The sequence below is a fragment of the Zingiber officinale genome, chromosome 2A (genome assembly GCF_018446385.1).
Source record: "Zingiber officinale cultivar Zhangliang chromosome 2A, Zo_v1.1, whole genome shotgun sequence".
Lineage (NCBI taxonomy): Eukaryota > Viridiplantae > Streptophyta > Magnoliopsida > Zingiberales > Zingiberaceae > Zingiber > Zingiber officinale.
Genome location: NC_055988.1, coordinates 4,349,251 through 4,373,608, shown reverse-complemented (window position 1 = coordinate 4,373,608; position 24,358 = coordinate 4,349,251). Strand labels below are relative to the sequence as shown.

General features: G+C 40.7%; 1 protein-coding gene across 1 annotated transcript; it reads left to right on the top strand.

The window, feature by feature from the left end:
- The first annotated feature begins 6,709 nt into the window (after positions 1-6,709).
- On the top strand, positions 6,710-7,993 carry LOC122040397 (transcription termination factor MTERF2, chloroplastic-like). Its single transcript, XM_042599712.1, has one exon. The coding sequence runs from the start codon at positions 6,710-6,712 to the stop codon at positions 7,991-7,993; it is 1,284 nt and encodes a 427-aa protein (XP_042455646.1).
- The last annotated feature ends 16,365 nt before the right edge of the window (positions 7,994-24,358 follow it).

Below are 24,358 nucleotides of genomic sequence, written 5' to 3'. Positions count from 1 at the left end.
GTGCCGACTGCTTGCAAAATGGTGAAGGAAGGTCGTTCGGAAGTCTTTGAAACTTGAGATAGATCCGTCCGGCAGTCTCCGAAACCACCGTTGGGCCGATCCCGAGAGGGTGGTAAGAAAAACCCGACACTTCACTCCATCTGTATATTGGTGGAGAGTAGCCGTGTTATCGAACTTACCCAAATGATCATCCGGGTCGGTGGTTCCATTGTATTCACCGATCGCCGGGGGCACATAGTGCTTTGGCAGAGGGTCTTGTAGAATAGCCTCTGAGAATTGACGGTTGATCCGTTCGGGAGAGGCGTCCGCTCGGGGGGCTTTGCCTTTTCTACTGTCTCGTCTTGGTACTTCATCTGAGGATGATCCTCGATCACGATTAACTGCTGCGGCTTCAAGAGTGCGGAATAGAGCCCGATGGAATGGAACTGTGGCTGGGGGTGCTTCCGCTCGGCCACCAGATGCTGATGTTGCTTGCTGCTCAGGCCGCTCGGCTGGTGCCTTCTGTTTTTATTCCATAAGCTTAGCGGCCCTCAACTCGATCAGAGCGTCGAGTTCCTCCGTGGAAAGCATCACCGTGTGCTGTCGTCCAGCTTCGTCCATTGCTTCCGTTCGGATGCAGGAGCGTTCCCACAGACGGCGCCAAATTGATCCTGTCCGAAAGCTGAATCAACGGACGCTGGGCACGTGGCGCTCTCCGAGTCGCTGACGTAGATCTCCGACTGGCCGTACGAACCTCCGGCGAACCTGCACAAAAGTCGGGACGGGAAGGGGTTCCCGGCGGCGACCCTCCGACGCTCAAGTCAGGTAAGCGAACGACGAAGAAGTGGCTCCAAATTTTGTAGAACGCGTACCTTCGGCGAAGTATAAGACTCCTTATATAGAGCGGTGAAAGATCTCACGCACGCCTACCGAGGTAAATACGTGTCCTTAGCCCATACCTCGGTATGTGTTTGTTAGAAAGCTTACCTGACACCATACTGCTACAGTCCAGGCACGTCTTCGATGGGACAGCAGAACACCTTGTCGCCAGATTTGGAGTATGGCCTAGTCATAGAGTATGACAGCTGTCAGAAGATGTTCCTTGTCCTTCTCTCCCCGCTCCATGCCGGGGCGTCCGACCGGCCGGCACTCACCTCACGTCCGGCCCTCTATATGCACTGGTATGCTTGGGAGATCCTCGGTAATGTGCTATGTGGGGACTGTTCGCAGTATGCTACCTTATGTCTTCGACCGAGCGTGCCATCCGCTCGGCCCTATGATCATGTTCAACGAGCGTCGGAACCCCGACTCCCGCCGGGGCACCTTTTGCCATCAGTCAGACACCGGTCGGTCGGCCGGCCGGGCGGTCAGCCCCCCTTTTCCGGTCGGCCTACCGCTCCCACCTTTTCTCGATCGTCCGGTCGGTCCCTCCTTATCCGATCGCCCACCTGGCCTTCTGACTTCCACGTGGCGTTGACTCCTCGGAAAGGGGGTCCCCCGTTCTTACCGTCGGATCAGTAGTCATCCGTAATTTACCTCCTTCATATTGGTCTAGAGACAAATTGACGAGAGGTATTAGGGGTGAGCGAATCATCTTTTACCATATGCATTGCTGTAGCCAAACGTGAAACTAGGATTTTATTCTAATAGGAACTAAATTTAAAATAAATCATCATATTTTTTTATAAAAAAATTTATTCATAATAAAATTAATGTATCATTTAAAGTACCAGAAATATAATAAATCAAACTCATGTATTATGAATTCAACATATAAACTAATTAGAAAATATTTTAGCTTTTGGAATTTGGATTAAATTTGAAGTCTTGGATATAGAGAATAGGATATATTGGACTCCAGTTAGGCGATGTGAAATTATGATAAACATACATATCAAACGAGTAAGAGAAAGATCAAAAAAGACTTGGTTAGTAATAATAAAATAAGATAAAATTTATTTAAATATAAATGATGATATAATAGGAGATAGAGTTCAATGACGTAAAAAGATTCATGCAGCCGACCCCATCTAATGAGAAAAGATTTGATTATTATTATTATTATTATTGTACTTGAGATATTTGGATTAGATAGGAGTCGGGAGAGCCCAAGCTAACCTCCTCTTATGTTTCGCAGCTGGCTGTAGCAATTATTGAAGCTCGCTGATTCTAAATTCCCAAATTAAATTTCATGATCAGTCCTAAATCCTCAAATTTAATTTTCGATCCCACCGTAGCTGCTGTCGTCAATTGACCACGGCAAAAGAGCATCATCGCATCCTGAACATTCCTCAGTCTTCGATGTAAACTTTCCCACCTTAATTAGTGATTTACATCAAATGATAAATATAAGCTGTGTCATTGAGTCTGTCTAGTTAGTTAATTATTTATGTTATTTTAATATCATATCAAGAAAGAAAAACGAAAACAATATTCTATCAATTTTAAAGTCAAGAATGGATAAATGTTCATCATCCGAACGAACTGAGACTAATACCACAATTCCTAATGAAGAGTCTGAACCTCTTTCTAAATATCAAAGAGTTGATTTGATGAAATTTGTCTTCAACGAGATCTTGGATTGTGTATTTTAATATAGTAACATCCTGATAATTATCATGATGAAATTAGATGAACTTATATCAATATAAATTTCTTGAGTACCCATGGTTTGTATAAGGAAAGCAATATTATCGATTTCAAGATACATGATTTAAAAAATTTACATGATTAAAATGCTATCTTTTAAAAGGATAAAGTATTTTTTTCTTGTTATCTTTCTGAATTAAGTGAAGCACAACATTCTACATATATAGTTAAAGGATTTAGAAGTTAGAAATGTGTTAATAATGAAGTTAAGTGTACTTTTTTTTTGTCTCACATGGAAAGTTCTAATATGATATAGAATAAATCTACAAAATTTGTTGTTGATTCGAAGAATGTAACTCGATGTATAGATAAAATTTTATTGAGTTGCTAATTTTTTTTGAAAAAATGGAAAGTTTTCGTATCTTACGAATTTCATAGTAAAAATAATTGAAGTTCTTGTTAATGAGAAGTTTTTTAAGATTACAATAACAGTGAACAAGTAGCTTATTTATGATTTTAATTGTTACATATTATTTTATTTTTTATTAATTTTCTTTTTTTAGCTCGGGTAGATTATACCGGGCTCGGCCACTACTCACGTGCCATGGATGTGGCCTCTCCTCTGCCTATTGAGCTATCAACGGCAGCAACAGCAGAAGCTTCGCTGTCTACCTCCTTGCATCCTCGTCGGTCGCCGCCGCCAGCCATTGGCCCATTGCCTTCTTCCTGTCCGGCTCCACCTTCGGCTTCTCCCGCCACAACCTCCCCGTCGGCCCGCACCGTTCGCGTATGGCCCATGAGTAGCCCACTTCTTTCCCCGTGTTTCAAATTCATCCCTCATGTTCCTTCTGCCATCTTCATTCGCATTGTCAACGCGAGTAGGAGCTGGAGCTGCGATGGAGGAGCCCTCTGGCCACCACTTCTTTCCCCATCTTTTTTGCTGCAAAAGGTTGGAACCGCCAACCCAGCGGCCCCCTCAACCCGGCCCCACAAGTATGAGAGGAAGTAAATCACGGTGAATACGGGCCCAGCTATGACATGGTGGTCTCAGGTGTTTAGCACGGACAGATATTGATGTTATTGCATATGCTGCCGCAGACCCTCGACCTCTCGACTCATGCTGCAAGAATCCATGTCATAACCAGTTGATCCCGCCCGTGGGGGCAAAAAACTTCTTTCCCCATCTTTTTTGCTTCATGTTCATGTGGATAATGAACGCATTAATGTGTCAATCTGAAACGGTTGGATGTTAATGGTGAATATGTAACCGTTGGACAGAAATGGTACAATGGTTGACAACTATCGTTATACTCAGGCATTGAAGAACCTTTATTCGACCATTCAAGTGCAACTAAGGTTCGAAGCCCCTATATAGGGAGGCTATGAGTAGAAGGAATAAAGATAGATGCAGAAAATACAACAATTCAAAAACTCCATCCACCTGTGTTGCCCATCTTCATCTCCCCGTCGTGCACTTCGCTCGACAGTTCTACCCGTGATAGCATTTGGGTACATGCTCAATTCACCACAACAACCTATGCTAGGTTGTTGACGTTGAGCATGATAGCAATTATCTTGTAAACTAATGAGAATGGGGGTTTAACGAAAAGACAAGAAGAGATAACCGTCGTCCTCGAGATTTTTCTAAAGAAAGGAACATTTTATATATTAATATAGGATTGATTTTTCAACTAGTTATACATATGTTTTTATAGACTCTCCCTAGGACTCAAAAGAAGGAAAGAAGTCCTTATATATGAACTATAATTCCTATCTTATAAAGAAAAGAAACAAATTTTAAAAGAAAGAAAAATTATTAAAGACATACAATCCTAAATTTCTAAACGGACTCAAAATATACAATACAACAATCAAGTCTTATCCCATTAGGTGGGGTCGGCTATATGTATCCTTTTACACCATTAAGCTCTATCTCCTACTATATCATCATCTATACTTAAATAAATTTTATCTTGTTTTATTATTACTAACCAAGTCTTTTTTGGTCGTCCTCTTCCTTGTTTGATATGTATGTTTGTCATAATTTCACATCATCTAACTGGAGCATTTATTGATCATCTAAGTACATGCCCATACCATTTAAAACGTGTCTCTTGGAGTTTTCTTTCAATAGATGTAATTCTGATTTTCTCTCTAATGGAACTCAAAATATAAAAATACAAAATATAAAAATTACCAAAAAAAATACCCTAAATACCAAAAATAACTTAAATCCCAAAAATATGAAAATTATTAAAAAAATAATAATAATAACCTGATGATCATCCTACATCAGTCACCCAGGGTTGAAAAAAATTTATCCTTGAGTTTAAAGTAGTTTTTCTCGTTCCATAGCATAAGGATTTAAGTGCTTCACAATTGATCCAAAAAGTGATGCAACCCATTTATCTCGCTAAGGAAGGACAACAATCTTGTGAATACGCTAAGGTCGTGCTTGAAGAATGTCCATTGATAACATAATGAAGCGAGACCTATTTTGAACCAAGGACTGGCTTTCGGTTATGCAGCCAGCCATAAGAAATTCCATTGTCACCATAACTTGATCAAAATATTCTGCACAGTTATATCACTATTGAAAATGTTGGGATGTATACTATAAGCCTATCTTTTATATGAACATCTGTTTTGAAATATTTTAAAATGAGAATCACTTTAGTCAAATGTTTACATTTTATATTTATATATATGTCAATGTAGTTGTCCATTTAATTTATATTGTAGATAACATGGTGTGTGGTGCCACATACAAGATCATGTTATCGGTTCCTTATAAATTAAAAATAGTAGCTCACAACCAAGATGGATAGGGATAAATCATTGGAACGGTTGTAGTGTAATTTGGTATTAGTTTCCTCAAAATGCAGGCGTAACCAAAGGATATTGGGTTTCTGGGTTGGCTGCCGCGTGATCGGTGGGAAACTTCCGTGGGGCCTGGCCAGTCACTCCAACACTCCAGGGATAGTCAATGAGGTTAACTAGGATTATCAATTTTTTTTTTATTTCCATTCAAATTCTCAAAAGGAAAATCTACATGTTCAGTGAACTTGAAGTCAGAAACAACGATACAAAGCTTCTTGTTTTTTTTGGCAAATTTACGAATCGCATAGGTAAAATTTTAAAATATCTAAATTATGTATCCTAATTTCAAAATTATCAAATAATGTATCCAATATTATTTTTGTCCCTGTTACTGTTCCCAATCGATTGTTAAATTATAACAATCTATTCGAGAGACTGTTCCTCTGCACAGTAGTCTCTCGATTGAAAGAATTATTTTATTTTTAGAAAATCACTACTCTCAATATAGTGAGTCAAATTAATATTTTAGGGTATGGATATAATCAGAAGAACTAAATAAACACATAATACTTAGTTTCATGTCATTCCGAGCTTTCTACGTTCATAAGCTGGTTTCGGTCAAATTCAAGCTAAAATTGACTGATAGACCTAGAGAGCTCAGAATGATATGAAACTACATCTTATATTTTTGTCTAGTTTTTTTGATTATACATGTGCCCTCAAATATCAATGTAACACACTTATTGAGAGTAGTGATTTTTTAAACACGAATTGAATCAGGAAAATTAGATAGGCACATAGGACTTGATTTCATGTCATTTTAAGCTCTCTAGGTCTATCAATCGATTTCGGTCAAAATCGATTGATAGACTATAGAACTTAGAATAATATGAAATTATATCATATTTATTCATCTAATTTTTTTATTATATACATGTCTTTAAATATTAATTTAATCTATTATATTGATAATAATGATTTTTTTAATATAAATAAATTTTTAATCGAGCAATCCATCAGAGATTTTACTATACTGATCAATAATATTCGGAATCGATTTTCATACTATAACAATCAATTGAAAATAGTAACAGAATGAAAATAATATTAAATATACTATTTAATAATTTTAAAATTAAATACATACTTTTTCGAAGCTTTTAACTCCATCACTCAAATAGAAATGATCACATTGCTCCATACACTCTTGTTTATTAATATTTGACACTGTTTTACATTGTGTTTGTTCCAGAGCTACGAAACGAGGGAGAAGTAAACGTTGTCAACTTCATGGGGTTTTTAAAAGAAAACCAAAAGCGTTATGATAAAATTCCGTATAAATGAGGGACGAAGGGGCAACTTTTTCAACGGACCAAAGTTTGGTCGAAAGATCGATCTACTGTCGTCGTTAGGTCGGCGGTTCGTTTACAGAGCGAAATCAACAATGTTTCGACGTCTCTGCGCCGCCGTCCACCGTCGACCTCAGGTGACTACCAGTCTCGGCCATCGTCGGACTGCCGCCCCCTCCCGTCCACACTTGCTGGGATTCGTCAAACCCTATTCTGCTTCCTCCGTCGGCGCCGACGATCCCTCATCCCTGACCGCTTCTTCCCTCATGAGATCGTGCGGGATCTCCGACCGTGCCGCCCTCTCCATCTCCAAGAAAGTCCAGCTCGACACCCTCGACAAAGCGCTCTCGGTTCTCACCCTCCTCAAGGACTACGGCTTCGACGAAGCCCATCTCGTCCGCCTCGTCGACCGCCTTCCCGGTGCTCTCGTGATGGACGTCGAGAAGATCTTGAAGCCAAAGCTGGAGCTCTTCCGCGGGATCAGCCTCGTCGGAACCGCCCTCCCGGAGATCCTGTCAGCTAGGCCCATTCTGCTCAGACGCAGCTTAGAGAAGCGATTGCTCCCCAACGCTGAGCTCCTGAAATCAATTTTGATAACGAATGCGAACCTTGTGAATGCCATAAAGAACTCACCTTGGTTGATGACCTTAGACATCAGAACCAAAGTGCTTCCCAAGGTCGATGCTCTGCGCGCATACGGCGTGCCCGATGATGTAATCTTAGTGCTTTTCACCGGTTACGGCTACGCTTTGCTGACAGATACAGCTCGATTCAATGAGGCCTTTGACAAGATCAAGAAGATGGGAATCTGTCCGAAGAAAACTACTTTCGCCCGTGCACTCGGGATGCTTGCTAAGTCGCCCGAGAAGAAGTGGGAGGAGAGACTGGAGACCTTGATGGGATTGGGATGGTCACAGGCTAATGTCTTGGAGGCCTTCTCAAAACAGCCTCACATTGTGCGGATGTCGACTGAGAAGACAAGGAAGGCTGTGAAGTTTGTGGAAGAGAAGCTGGGATGGACGCCCGAGCACACAGTGAAGAATCCAAGTGTCCTGTTGTTGAGCCTGGAGAAGAGGTTGATACCCAGGTATGCCGTCCTGCACATTCTCATGCACAAGGGATTGATCAAGGCTGGCTTCAAAGGGAGTCATTTCCTGGTTCCGATCGAGAAGTTCATGATGCAATTTGTGACCAAGTATCAAGATAAAGCTCCAGAAATTGTTGAAGCTATCAAAGGAGTGAAATCTTGTAGATGACAAGGATGTGTTAACCAGCAAACTCCGCTGTAAGACAAGCCAATTGTAAGCAGGCAAGGTTTTCTTCTTACACAATCTCTTGAGATGATCTGAATTGTTGCATGCATCTTTGATAGATTTTGTTGTAAACTCAATTTATGGCATGCTACTTTTGCTTCAAATATGATCGAGATGAATACTATTAAGCTTTTGAAAGTTGATTTTTTATTGAAGGAATTAGTTAATGTCATAGAAATACTTGGCATGTTTATCCATTGTTGGAGCTTGGGCAATTGTTCCTTGATCATGAGCTCTTACAGCTACAGAAAATAGTCCAAGTGCTTCAAAATGTTAGGATGGTAATTTTGTAGGTCAGCATTAGTGTGGGCATTATCCAATTCAGATCATCTCAATCTGCCAAACATATGGTCAATCCTTGATTGCGATCTTGCAATCCACTGACCTTTGAGTCTATCAAAGAAAATTTGATAAAAACAAGTGGCTACTTGGATGAGGATGGAGTCTGATGGAGTACAATGATGCATTAGGCTGACCCTTGACTCGGTTAATATAGAGTCCATGCGAAGAATCCCTTGACTCGATCAACGTGAATCCCGATCACCTAATACGAGTGGTATTAAGCCGGAGTGGGTGATGCTACTATACCGGCCGAGTATTGTAGTATTCCCAAGTGCCCCGAGCCTAGGTGGGTGAGCCCAAGCCCAAATGAGTGGCGTTTATGGCTGACGGGACAATGACACAATAGTTAGATCCTTAAATGAATAATCAAAAAATTTGTGGTTTGAAATTTCAACTACGAGATATTATAGTGGAGTTTTACCCTCTAACAATACTATACCGGCCGAGTATTGTAATGCCCAAGCCCAAATGGGTGGCGTGCTCGAGCACCCAGAGAGTGGCGTTCTCGAGCGTCCAAAGCCCAAGTGGCATTAGCCTAGGTGGGTGGCATTCCAAAGCACCTAGAGCACGAGTGAGTAGTGTTCCCAAGCGTGAATGGTCGACTTCAAGCTCAAGTGAGTGGTGTTCCCAAGCGCCCAAAGTCCGAGTGGTTGACGACCGAGTCCGAGTGGGTGGCATTCCCAAGTGCCTAGAGCCTGAATGAGGACGATCCTGAGCAGTGCAATATCACGAGCACCTGTAGCAAACCTAGGATGTGGAGTAGACATGACGTAGGCATCTCCCCAAGATATGTGGGAAATGACGGGGCGTGCTAGATATGGATCCGAGGACGTGTTAGGGGTGAGCAAAAGTTCGGTTAAACCGAATAAATCGATTAAATCGACCGAATTTAAAAATTCGATTCGGTTTATTCAGAAATTCGGGTTTTTATTTCTAAAAAATCGGTTAATTCGGTTCGGGTTCGGTTTTGATTTTTTTTATTCGGTTAAACCGAATAAACTGAATAGACCGAATTTTTAAACCAAATCGATTTTTTAGACCATAAATTTTTTACTAAACCAAATTTTTATTAAGCTAAACCAAATTTTTAGAAAAAATCGGTTTATTCGGTTTGTTCGGTTCGGTTTGTTCGGTTTTCTTGGAAATTCGGTTCGGTTCGGTTCGGGTTTTATCGAAAATCGGTTCGGTTCGGTTTATTCGAAAACAAATCGGTTCGGTTCGGTTCGGTTAATTCGGTTCGGTTCGGTTTGATTTTAACCGAATACTCACCCCTAGACGTGTGGGGCGAGCGCTGGATATGCATGGAATGCCTCGTCTATTATTAGTTCATACCTGTTTTTAAATTTATTTGAACTGCCATATTGTTGATATTTATACAGGTATCTTCCTGTTACATGAGTACAGATTTTTTGGACCACTTTTTTATAGTTCAGGGGATGTGTCACTCGTATTTACGGTCGGATCGTGACCGTGATCCGGCCGCAAATGATTGCGATCTCTTCCTGAGTTCATCGTCCCCGTCAGGTTATAGTTTTTGTTCGGAGCGGACGGTCGGAGGTCGCCCGGAGGCCTCTGGTGGTGGATAAGTGGTCAGGTTACTGGGCGTCGAGCGAGGATGTCCTCCGGGCAGCCTCCGGCCGCCCGCTCCAAACAAAAACTATAACCTGGTGGGGACGATGAACCCAGAAAAGGATCGTAGCGATTTGCGGTAGGATCGCGATCACGATCCGGTCGCAAATACGAGTGGCACATCTCCTAGACCACAAAAAGTGATCGAAGAGATCCTGCCTCTGTGTTACATACCTTTGTAGGCTTTATGATGATACCTAATGAATTAATATGTTTCATATTAAAAGCTGATTTAGATTGATCATTTCCGCTAACTGGTAAGATAAGTATGACCTTAGAATTGAATAATTATGGTAAAAAGAAATTCATTATATGAGGAGAGGTAGATTACATGATCAATTAATAGTCGACCGCTCAAGTGATTATAGATTGGAGGATTTTTTTTTAAGATATCCGTCTGTCGAGAATTGATCTCTTATCTCTATTATAATAAATTTATCATCCTCCAGTCAACTAGACACCCCCTAGAAACACCAGAGTTGAATAATAATAAAAAAGAAGAAGACTAAATTGTACCTTAATTCCTTAACTTCCATTAAATTCATCCACATTTTTTTTTCCCCTAATCATCCACTTATTAATTTATGTTTTGTATCGGCAATTATTGATCTCCAATTTTACAGTCAGACATATTTTTAATAGTGTAGTTGGTTTCAACTTGAACATAGAGTTGATAAGATATCTCGACTTGTTGATTCCTAATTTGACTTCATTTTTATTTCATTGTGTTTCGTTTTGTTTCATGTTGTTTTATTTTTTCGTTCTGTATAAAAAGAAAATAATATAAAAAGTAAATTAGATGAATTTCTTTGTTTTCTTGGTTATATGATTTCTAGGTCACTTTTCTTATAGTGTCATCGAATGAAATATCTCTTGCTGTGTAGGATGAAACTTCAAGGCATGACATCTATAATATTTATTCTTAATAGAATTTGAGTCTTAATAAAAGATGTTCCTCGTGATATTTGAGAAATTGTTTATCTAAGAGATGAGAAAGGAAGAGTAAAGCATAGTTTATAAAATCATGATCTTAAATCATATAGAATCAATTTTGAAGTAAATTAGAGCAGGATGAGTGAAAATTTTAAGAGATCATAATTTTTAACTCGATTTGAATTAAAGCATCTATAATATATTAAATAGAAGTTAGTTCAAAAATCTATAGTTAATTTCAAAGTTTACCCTTAACCGACTAGTTTCAAATTAAAAAATATCGTTTCAAACTTTTTCGAAGGCTAGAAAGATTGTCTTTTTTTTTAATTATTTTTTTTTCATTTTGCAAAGTTAAGGTTAGGGTTTTAAGACTATTTAAACATCTAATTAGTTAGATTTAAGTTAATTTTTAATTAATAATTTTCTATCATATGTTTTTCCCAAAACAATAAGTTTTTGGATATCTATTGTTGCAGAATCAACCTATTTTTAAAAGATCAGTTTAGGCATTTGTGTTTGATCCTATCCGAAAATCGTGGAGATATTTGGCTGGAGATGTGGCTATTGTGTTGACTAGATGTGGACCTCGCTCCGCTCTACAAACACAAAAAATAGTAATGTCGAGCCAGAGAAGGGGTCACTGGAAAGAGGATGGAGCAACAGTAGACATAGGCGTGAACAGTAAAGAATGCGTACCTCCGTTGATGTATGGACCCCTCTTTATATAATGTCTTGGTAGGTGGTGTGCATGCTTCTCGAGGCATGGACATGTTCTCCAATTGGTCGTAGGCACGTTCTCCAATTAGGCATGGGCACGTTCTCCAATTTGTCATGAAAGTGCATCTAACATCATACCTTAACAGAGAACGCATATCCCTAATAAGACAGTAGAAACTTTCGACGTACGAACCACCCGTAAATCATGCCCTTCGTCAGCAACACTATCTCCCAGCATTGAGAGATACAACAATGATCCCGCTGTTCAACCGAGCGGGATAGCCGCTTTGCGAGAATTCCTCCACTCGGTCGGCCTCGGCTGTTCTTCCTTGTGGTGACTAGGCATAGTAGCTTCTCTCCTTCCACTCGGACAAGCGCTTTGGTGGCCTTAGCTTTCTGCCGATCCGCACTGAGCGTCTGTTGATCTTGCCTATTGTTCTGAGCTAGGCGGGGGTCGGCTCGGATAAGCCTCTTGCCGATCGGACATTGCCTGCACCGATCGACCATCATAGTCAACCTCCACTCGGCCACCATATGTGAGCCCTTTGACATCTTGGCATTGGACACCTTGACTTTGACCTTCACGTTGGCTACTATCTTTGTCTTTTGACCCGCACTTAGTGGGCCCCCTTTATCACCGCATCACAGGTCTTCCCCTCAAGTCTAGTCGAAGGAGACTGCAAGTTCGACTGATTGGACAAGTAGTGCCTCGGGTAACCTTTGCCGATCGGACACTCTCTGTGCTGCGGATGCTGGCCGACTCATATCTCTTAATCGTCGTTTAGGCGTAATGAACATCGAAGTTTATCACTGACTCGAAGAACTAGTTCGCCGACCGACCATTCCTTTCTCTATTCTAGAGTTCCTGATCCGATCACCTAATCTTCGCTACTTTACTTTATTTATTAACCTGGATGTGTAGCTGCCACTCAAAATCATCCCTCATAAGCCTCATGGTGGATCGACTACTCGGCTATATGATAGTATATCATAGGTTTGCATGATTTTTATGAAGGTTATCTCACTTTCTTTATTCATTCATTTTGTTATCACATGTTTCTTGAATAAAATCCATATCATCCATCATATCATTCTTTTATCTCTTTCATTTATTCCCATTTATTTTACTCTCTTATTCTCATGGATGTGGATATTTTTTTGGATATACATGATGAGTATTTTGCCCGGGATGGTCAAAAGTTTAAGTGTGGGGGAGATAAATAGCTTAGTATAATTTAGGAGAGACATAGGTGAACCATGTTGGATCATCATAGGTAAACCATGCTATTTATCTTTTTATTTGAGCTATTGATGATGTTGTATAGTGATGCACAACGCATTGAAAACAAAAGGAAAAAAAAAACAGAAATGAAAAAAAAAGTTCAAAACAAAAATGAAAATGAAAAAAAAAAGAAAAAAAACAAAACACTAACAGAAAGTGAAAAGAAAAAAAAAACAAAAAAAGAAAAAAAAGGGAAAGGAAAAAAAAATTTGACATGTTGTGTTATTCTTTTTGTTAATGATAATCTTTATTATAGTGGCATTGAGATTTTATTGCATATCATTACTGTATTTTCATTGAAAAGCTATAGCAGAGGTTGTCTACATATTTATTGGATTTATGAAAAATTTTAACATGTGCTATTTTGTATTCATTTGTGGTAGAATTTTTGTGAGTCACAATTTTTACTTTAACAATATTTAGATTTTCTTGTATATTATGAGTGGATGTTTATTAAAATGCTAGAGTAGGAGTTGTTCACATTTTTATTGTATTGGTGAAAGGTGATAGAATTTTTTGTTAGTGATAATCTTTATGGTAGTAAAATTTGGATTTTATTATAGATCATGAGTGCATGTTTATTGAAAAGCTATCACAGAGATTGTTCACATTTTTATTGAGTTGTAAAAAACTAGCTTGGGAGTTGGATGGAATATCTTTTGGGGCATTGTTCTATTGTACTCATTTATGTAACATTCCATTATGTTCATGTCTTTCACCAATAACTTGCTTTATCTTCTTCACTTCTTCTCTTATACTATCATTTGCTTGATTCATGTTTTCCTTATATTTCAAATAATGCCTTCATTATTTTATTGTGCACTCTTATGTATATAGTGGTGGAGATTAGAAACAAAGTAAGCATATGACAGTGCATGAATCCATGAGTAGCTTGAGTGAGCTCCATTATTTCATATATATGAGAGGAGAGCCACAATCACTTTTCTTGTGAGGTTATTTTGTTATCATTCTCATTTTATCCATCATGGTTTGAAGTTATCATGCTTGTTAATTAGTGTATGAATTGAATCCATGAATGCTTTAGGTCATTTGAATTGGACAATCCTAGGTAACTTTCTTTTTACAATTTTCTAAGCTTGATTAAGAATTTCTATGGGAATGCATTTTAGTTATCTTTCTTATTTTGCTGATTTGCTCGAGACGAGCAAGAATAAGTGTGGGGGAGTTGATAACTTGCAATTTTATTGATTATTTTGGCTCTTATACTTATCATTTTTACTTTCTCACATGTTTAATATTGTGTTTATATTATATTTTGTGAGTAGAATCTATTTTGGATATAATTATAAATTTCCTACAAATTATGAATTTAATTTCATATTTTTATGTGGTTTTATAGAAAATTCAAAGAGCCATGAATTAGGGTCGAGCCGGATCAAAGTTGGCCTGATTTGGAGGTCAAACGGAGGAGATTAAGCTGAGTTAATATTAACCATTGATCCAGATCAAGAGAGATCTTATTCCTTCATTCAGATTTAAGCATCCTGCCTTTTGATAGAGATCTAGAATGATAGAGACCATTGGATCTAAGTAAGAAGGCCACTTGATCGGGACCACTTATTCCTTCATCATCTCAAGATCGGACGGTCCAGATTGCAGTAGAGAAACCTTCTCTTAAGTCCCTCACGCGGCACAGTGAAGGTTGGGGCTAGGGTTCGCGTTTTCCTCTCCCACACACCCGACGCCCCCGGTCCTTTCTTCGGATCGAAGACAACAAAGTTGACAGTGGCGGTTCCGGCGGATTTGTAGGGCGACGATCGTAGGGCTTCACCAGGGTGTTTACTCCAGTGGGTTCTTCATCCACCTCGCACCCTCTTCAAGCTCTTCTTGCCCGACACGTTGAAGAAGGCGGCGACTCTCCGACAAGGCTTCGAGTTTTGGTTTTCCTCCGGCGTTCACTCCATTCCCCGCACCACGAGCTGAAGCTCCAAGTCTCTGCCCGAAACGTTGAAGAAGGAAGTGACTCAGAGATTTCCAACAACCCCCTGTTTCCACCTTGCCAAAGAATTCCAATGGCTTTCTTCCAAGTTCCGGCATCACACATCCTTCTCTGCTTGACACATTGAAGAGGGCAGATCTAGGTTGATGGTTCTTGGTAGATTTCCTTCGCACCAGCAGGTTTCTCAAGGAGTGTTTACTTCAAGGGTTATTGTGCTTCCACCGTCGCCAGTTGCAGTTCTGACCAGTAACGTCAGCTATCCACCGGATCCAGGAGTTGTCTAAGTGACAGCAGATTTCATCCTCGATGGTACTGTTAGTGACACACAGAACACTTTGCGTGTTTGATTGTGGAGAAGTGGATTGGTTAATTAGGGTTTACTTGCTTTGTTTGGTTATTTCTGTTGAATTTACTTAATTACTTTCTTGTAGTTTCGTTTATGCATGTTTGTGTTCTTTAGTATGCTTTTATGTTAATTCTATTGATGATTATGCTTGTGTCGTAGTGTGATAATGCAATGTAAGTATGTTCATCAATGGTTAGATAGAATTGTAGGTTAGTTTTAGTTATGATTATACTTGTTTGTTATGCTTGTATAAGGTGTAGCGTGTAGCGTAGAGTGACACTGCGCTATAGGTTCATCTTTGCTGGTTAGTTAGAATTTCAATTATTGCATTAGGTATAGAAATTCTAAAACAAAACCCCTGTTCGATTCCGTATGAAAACAAACCTCCTATCACTGTTTCCACGTGAGAGACGACCCGATCCTCTACTATACTACTTAGTGTAGGTTAAGGGGTTCGATTAAGTGAATTAATAAATTTTATGTGAGCGAGTGACAGTCGCGATACACACTAGTAACTCATCTAGAAATACATCTGGATACTCTCATACCACTAGAACGTCTGAGAGCTGAGTACTCCCGCTGTTGTCAGCATTAATTAATGATAAAAGAAATCCCTGACAACCATGCGACAATAGTTTCTGAGCCTAAATCGCAGAAATGATCGATATGTCATCATCCCTAATGTCAGTGAAATCCCATGAGGGTTGGTTCGGAGGTCGAAATGTGACCACCCTCGTCTGGCAATCAACCATGGCATGATATGCAGACAACCAATCCATGCCAAGGATAATGTCGAACTCGATCATTTCCAGTACTAATAAATCAACCATGAGTATCATATTGCCAAAATCTAACGGGCAACCTCTGACCTCCTAAGTGACGTCCAATGTATCACCGGACGGTAGGGAGACAGTCAGTTGATGCAGTCTAAGGGTAGGTAGTCTACCTATGCCCCTCATAAAGGCACGGGAAATAAAGGAATGCAAGCTACCGGTATCTATCAGCTTATCAGCGGATAATTCATAAAGTAAACCATACCACAAAAAATGGATCTGTCAGCTCGCTGCGCATCCTCTCTGGTAACCACGTGAATATGTCCAGTCTCTAGCGATTGTGGAGGTGGTAGTGCTGCCAAAGGCTGCTACGCCTGAGTCTGAGCCTGCTACTGTGACAATGTTGGATATTGAGTCAGAGATGGATATGTGGGTTGCGATTGATATTGGACTGGCGGCTAGGGCTGTGACTGGTACTGAACCAGTGGCTGACGCTACGACTGATAATGCACTAGGGGCTAAGGATGTGACTGGTACTGAACCAGTGGCTGTAGCTTTGACTGCGGCTGATACTGAACTAGGGTCTGAGGCTGTGACTGGTACTGAACCAGTGGCTGGGGTTGCAGCTGATACTGCGATCCCACAACAGAACTTTGTGGTATCATAAGGGCACTGGAGAGCTCCTGTCTATGCATGCCATATGCAACTGCTGCAGAGAGAGCTGTTCTTTGCTGACGATGTGAAGATTGGGCTCTCTGCCCACCTTACTGAGTTCCTGTCTGACTGTGTTGTCCTCCATAAACAACAACCCTAGAAGCCATATGCTGAGCCTTCAGCGAACAATCTTGTCTCACGTGCCCAAGCTGTTTGTAGTAATAGCAAATTAATTGCCCTAGGGAGCAAGCTGAAGTGATGTGGTCTCTTGACCCACATTGAGTGCAATGAATGTCGTTGGCGGGCTATTTCCGGTTCTGTAGAGGAGATCCGAAACGTTCTGAAGAAGTCTGTCCTAACTTCTGAGGTCGACCAGATGCCCCAGAAGTACCCTGACCTAGTTGACTGCAACCACTCTGCTGCTGTCCGCATGTAGGAGACGACAGGCATCAATGTCTCCCAATTTGCCAATGAGACCTTGATAGACACTTTACTATTGCTAATTATGATGCACCAAATGCACATATTTTCATGAGTCATGATACCTCAGCATGACTACATTATCAATTATCTATGGTTGCATTTTTCATATTGTTGGTTGATATCAAAGAAAGTTGTAGAGCTATATTTATAAGTAGTTTGTTATTCTAAATGCATATCATACTGTGGGAGTGGGTACGGTGGGTACGGTCGAGGTAGGTACCTCTGAAGCCGTCGGAGTCTGAGAGTCCGACGTGCTCGCAGTACCATTTGGAGTATGTCCTTGACCGACTGGCTCGACCCTAGCAAACATCTCTGGCGACTCCGTCGCCAGGGATTCCAATGTCCTTTTGCGTGGACGTCCTACACCATGTCTCAGAGCGGGAACATGTGTAGATCTCGTCATATTTGTTAAATTATTACCCAAATATTACTATAGGTACCAAAAATAATCATCATACCTATTTGTCATCTAGAGATGTTCCGTCGCTACCAAGTCCCCAATTATAACTTTGTCTAAAAATACCTTGGACTTCCGAACATAAAAAATCAATGAAAATCCGTATAAATCCGAAAATTACCCAGATTCACTCGCAAAACCTGGGCTCTGATACCAAGTAAATTGGTATCAGATTAACTCAAAAATCCAGAACACGAAAAATAGGCATCGCAAACCTACCGAGGAAATTTCGACAGCATCTCCCCTATATAGGTGACAATATGGAACTCATCTACAAAGCCCTCAGGGCCACATAAACCTCGGCCAACACGACCGGATCAATAACAACAAAAAAATAACTAACAATCCACGCAGTTTATATTAACTCAGCCTCTAGCTAACATAACCACGCAGTTTATTTAAATAAAACCTACTCCACTAATACGACGAAAAATTTAAACCCACAACAAAAATCCAACGTAGCGGAAAACAAAAGCAGTAGACCAAAACTTGATAAAAATCCACGAGTACAGTTATACATCACAAATATATAAAAACATAACAAGGAAACTATAAGTCCAAAGGTAGAAAACCATCGCGACTCAGGGTGGGGACTAGTGACTGGAACCTCCTAACAGCTTCAACATGAAATGGTAATAATCAACGGGGTGAGTCCAACACTCAGCAGATACCAAACTGACATGCATAGTAAGTAATAACCAATAGTAACAATTATGCGTACAGTCTCCTGGAATAATAATGGAAAATGAAAAACTGAAAGGAATGGGAGAAACTGTACTCACTAGGACCTCCTATGAGAATAATAAGGTCGTCGGATCGAAAATGTCATATCTCCTATATGCATGTCAATCATATACATCCACCAAATATGCAACAAACAAAGTGCAACAAACACAAGCAATAAATGCAATCCATGCATATGATGCAAATGACATGGTCACCCTGACGCCAGTCAGCCATCTCACACACAATGCTGAGACCAAGTGGGTAGGGCTATGCCAACTATGCACTCTGCCATCACTGCTCCTGATGAGGGACCGAGTGGACAGGATGTTGTCGGAGTACACCTATCCTCCTACCCCAATCATAAGTGAGGGAGCTCGATGCTCTCATCTCCCTGAGACAATCTAGAGGAAGGACCCCTGTCGTGCTACCATGCTACGTCACGCTATCCATGAGTGGACTAGCGGAGCACTGACAGAGCAAACTGTCACACACCCTGCCTGATATACCACTAACCCATGAGTGGTTGTGTGTGCAGATCCATGTAACTGGCGATGAGCTCAATAATAATGGGCCTGCCAATCGCTCAACATGGAATCATGCAAGATGGTGCATGACACTAAGCATGAAAATCTTGACCATATCTATCTCCATAAAACATGTACCAAAATAAATGGCTCAAATAAGAAGGTCTAGGTACACGTATCAGATATGGTAAATGTCTAGTCTAGTATATCATAAGACATGGTATGTCACTACCACTATGAGCATAAATAATCAAGAGGGTAATGAATGCAAAACAGGTAAGCAAAATCAAGCATGCAACAGGTAACAAGTAGTGGCATACCGATGCAGATATGAGCATAATCAGTACTACTCATTAAAATCTACTATGCATATCAAATGATAATATCTAAAGATAAGTCAAGGTACCCGCCTCACAATAGCACGTGCCAAAAGAAATCCCACGTAAGTCTGTCCGCCTCAAATCAAAGCCCTGTATCACAATGTTTAGTTTAACTAATTCTATCATGCATCAATTAGCTAAACTAAATCCTAATCAAATTAAGAAATTTCTAATTTGATCCACTTAATTAATTTCTATAATTAATTATCCATCATTTTTACCCTAATCATCACGAAATAGCAACTAGAACCTATCATCCCTAAACTTTCTAACTTCCATTCTAGGGATAAGCTACAACAGAGATTAAGTTCTCTACACCTTATCTCAACTCCAGCCACCACTATTGACTCACGGTCGAAAATTGCAGCTGCTGAGAGTACCAGCCGGAAGCACTTGTTGTCCTTTCAAACCAAATAATCAAAGTTAACATCGAATACAGATCGTCAATTCGGAAGCACACTCGGTAAACTGATTACCTCAAATCTGACCGTCGGAACCCTAGATCAGTGATGGCAGCAAGCAGCCAGCTGCTGACGGTGATGCTAGGTCAAAAGATGCCAGCACTCCGTGAGCTCATGCCAAAATCTAATCCTCATCGACAAAGGAAGAGGGGTAAAGGAAGAGGAGATCAGCGACGCTGGGTCAAAATGGGTGGCTACTGAGGTGGTGAACTGGAGTAGAGGGAGGAGATGTGTAGGTGAACACGAGCCCTAGGCCGAATCTCCACTGCTTGTGCGACGATCTACAAGGATCAGGAGGAAGGAGGCATCGAAAAGGAGCGCCAGTGGCTATGGATCCAATCTAGGGCACGACGGGCACGCCAAAGAGATCTGGTGGTCGGCGCTGCTCCATTCGACGGTGGCGGATAGGGCAGAGCCGCGAGGAGGAAAGTGGAGATCGAGAGAAAAAGTGCCCAATTTCCTTTTGGCCGCCCCTTTTGTCCGCGAGAGAGAAGAGGAAGAGTCGCAGCGGCGTCATCGGGTGGAGGAGACGAAGGGATCAGGTTGCGTCGCGAGAGGGAGGGGAGGAGACGAAGGAGATCGGCAACAGGGGAAACTAGGGCTCGGGTGAGAAATGGAGGAAAAGAAAAAAAAAAGGAAAAGAAAAATAAAACTTTTCCTCGTTTAAATAGGTAGCTTAAACAGACTTTCCCGTGGCCCAATAATTGCCCCCCTTAAACTCGTCATACGAGCTCCGAAAAATTTCCAGAAAATTTCTAAAAATTTTAGAAAATTCCCTTAAGGTTATATTTAGGTGTCGTATTTTTAAAGACTTAGGCCAAGTGTTATACCTGAAAGATCATCCCTAGCTGCCCTAGTCATACCTGGGTGGGACAAAAGGTGTTACATGACAACAAAATCAGGGAATTGTAATCGCCTGTCAGAGAATAACTGCTGTATGTCAGGGAATATTCCAATGGTCTATAGAACCTTCTTCTAGTCTACGGGAGGGTGTCACGTATCCTCCATCACCCGACAGGTCCTGACACCCGACATTCTCTGACATCGGTCAGTCTCCAGAGGTATGCACGGCCATATAAAAAGGGAGGTCCTCTCCCTTTAGCAGGTACGCTCTCTCGTACAATTGCGCTTGTCTTCTACTTTTCCTTCTCCTTCGTACACTATTCTTCTGGGAAAAAGTACTTGACTTGAGAGTCGGAGGGCCTACGCCGAGGACTTTTTCCTTGTGCCTAGTCTCTAACGTTGGGGGTGCTTGTCTGAGTGTGTGCAGTGCCAAAGTACCACCGGTTTCCGTCATCGCCATCCTTTCACCGCATGAGGAGCGGGTGTCCTTTTTCTATTATCCGTGCACTACCTGCGTCTTTGTCGCCTCCCCGTCAACACCAATAAGAGCTCATCCGACCTTCGTCTGACTCAGATTCCGAAATGGATCATTGTGAATGCCCTAAAGCGCGTGCCTAGGTTGATCACCTTAGACACCAAGACCACCGTTCTTCCCAAGGTCGATGTTCTGCGCGCATACAACATGCCTGAAGATGTACTCTTAGTGCTTTTGACCAGTTACAACCACGTTTTGGTGACAGATACAAATTGATTCAATGAGGCTTTTGACAAGATAAAGAAGATGGGAATTTGTCCGAAGAAAACCACATTGCGCAGGTACATACTAAGAAGACAAGGAAGATTGTGAAGTGTGTGGAAGAGAAAATTGGCATGGACACCAGAGCTCACACTGAAGAATCCAACTATCCTGTTGATGGTCCTCGAGAAGAGGTTGATAACTAGGTATGTCATCCTGCACATTCTCATGCACAAGGGATTGATCAAGGTTGGCTTCAAAGGGAGTCATTTCCTGGTTTCGAATGAGAAGTTCATGATGCAATTTGTGACCAAGTATCAAGATAAAGCTCCAGAAATTGTTGAATCTATCAAAGGAGTTAAATCTTGTAGATGACAAGGATGTGTTAACCAGCAAACTCTACTGTAAGACAAGCTAATTGTAAGTAGGCAATTGTAAGATAAGCCAATCTTTTTGGGTTGGGGCATCCAGACCAAGTTCAGGCTGGTCCAAGCACTCGAAATTAAAAATTTATCTAGATTCGATGTGGCGCGTCTCGTTGCGATGAGAATAAAAGTTTATTCCCCTCTAAATGCCTAGAACCCTTCTAGACGCCCCGATCAGGGCTATAAATACAATCTTAGTCCCAGAAGGTCAGAACAACACTTGTAATTGATTCATCTTTAGTTTTGTTCTATAATTGAGTGCTTCAACTCTTGTAAGAGACTTCTCCGCCTGAAGGAGATTGTTTAGTGAGCTTAAACTTCCTTAGATTAGTAATCCCTTGATTGCAAACCAAGTAACCATTTTGTGCCTCTTTCTTTCTTTAATTAATTAATTTCTTTTTATGCAAATGTTTATTTTAATAAAGCTATAAAGTTCGAGAAGGGATTTTGTTTATTTTTATTGTGCAGGTTGTTGGTGCAGGGAGCATCACATGATCAAACTTGTGTTTTGATAATGACAAAGAGTTCAAAGTTAAGTTGTCTTGTGATCTAACAAGTGTTGAACCAAATGTGCAGGAAAGTTCTAAGTGTACTTAGGCAAAAGTCTTAGTAGATTCTAGGCAGGTGGAAAACCCTAGGGGGAGGTAACCCTAGATCCTAGGAGGTGATAACCCTAGGTTCTAGAAAGCCTTAGTTTGGTCGAGCACTTTGGGTGAAACCCTAGAGTTGGGGACTCTATGTGAAAATCCTGGTGGTTGTGAATCAGGTGGAAGACTGGACGGGTCGAGGATCGGACGCCCAGCGGAAAAGTCCTGAAGACTCAGATGCTGAGCAAAAGTCCAATCGGTCTGGAGGACTGGTTTGACAAAAGGTAAACTATCCTGAGAGGAGTAGGTGAGGACGCGTTCCACGAAGAGGGAACAGTTGGTGTCGGTTCAACCTAGGGTTTTAGCAAAATCCAAAAGTCAAAAACAGGCAGTCCGGAGATTGTCAAAAGTTATCTTTTATATTACTTGATTATTTGCTATTATTATAACTCTGTGTTATAGGAGACTAACACTTTTACAGGGTTAGTTTCGGCTTTGATTAGTCTACCGAACATCTGAATCGATCGACCGAACCCTCAAACAAAAGGATCAGATTTTCAGCAAGTAGACCGGGTTCAACCAAGGGATCGGTCGACCAACCCGTGGGTTCAGTCGACCGAATAGTGGATAGGCGTCGGCGTGGTTGAGCCGAGTTGGTTGAACCAGATGAGCTTGGGATTAGTCAACCGAACGAGGGGATCAGTCGACTGAACGAAGACTTTTATTCGAGCAGCAGAACCTAGATGGGAAGCCAGACCGATTTAGGCAGGATCGGTCGATCGATCTAGGGCATCAGTCGACCTATCAGAGTCAGGTCAAACTTGATCCCGAGATCAATGGATCTAGATCAAGTCTGAGGTGGCTATAAAAAGGGGTCTCGGCTAGCACTTCGGACAATGAATTTAGAACAACTTACGCTCTTGTGTGCTGCTCCGGAACGCTTCAACAACATCCAAACGCTGCTCTGACGACAACCAAGCGAGAAGACTGATTTCACCAAGTCATCAGTAACAGGACTGATCAGTCGACCGATCAGAGTCATGTTAAATTTGATCTCGAGATCAGTGTATCTGGATTAGGTCTAGGTGGCTATAAAAAGGGGTCTCGGCCAACACTTCGGACAATGAATTCAGAACAATTTACACTCTTGTGTGCTGCTCCAGAATGCTTCAAAAACATCCAAACGCTGCTCCGACGACAATCAAGCAAGAAGATTGATTTCACCAAGTCGTCGATAACATGTTGTATTTCAATATTTGTAAAGTTTCATACTTGTGCTTGTTCTTTATAAAGAATTTTCAGATCTATAGTGATTGACCAACGAAAGTGATTAGCGATCACGGGCCTTGGAGTAGGACTTGTCATAGACTCTGAACCAAGTAAAAAAAAAACTGTTTTAGTATTGCTCTTCGTCTCTTTTTATCTTCTGCTACGTCATTCTGTTTGTTTTCTGAAACGAGTAAAAAATCCACGAGTGCTATTCACCCACCCCTCTATCACGCATCGATTCCATATAGGCTATTCACCCCCATCTAGCCAGTCGTCAAGGGACCAATGTTAGAGTGTATACTAAAAGCCTAGCTTTTGTAAACATTTATTTATGAAATAAAAGAATCACATTGGTCAAATATATACATTTTATTTGTTAAGTGTAGTTGTTCAATTAATTTATATTGTAGATAACATGGTGTGTGGTGTCACACATAGAAGATCATGTTATCAGTTCTTTATAAATTATAAACAGTTGCTCACGACTAAGATGGAAAGGAACAAACCATTGGAATAGTCGTAGTGTAATTAGATATTAGTTTATTTTGACTAATAAAATACACTAGTACACTCTAAGTGTATTGAGTAGGACCATTTTAGGTAAGTTCTTTTTATACTGACTTAATAAAAGAACTAGACCTTAGTTATAATGGAAGTGTGTGCTCTTAATCCTAATATAATAACAAGCATATATATTTAGTATTTATTTCTTTAATTTCAAAGGGTGAGATTTAGCTTGATAAATCAATAGGCCCGATAAGTTGGGAAATTATATTACTTA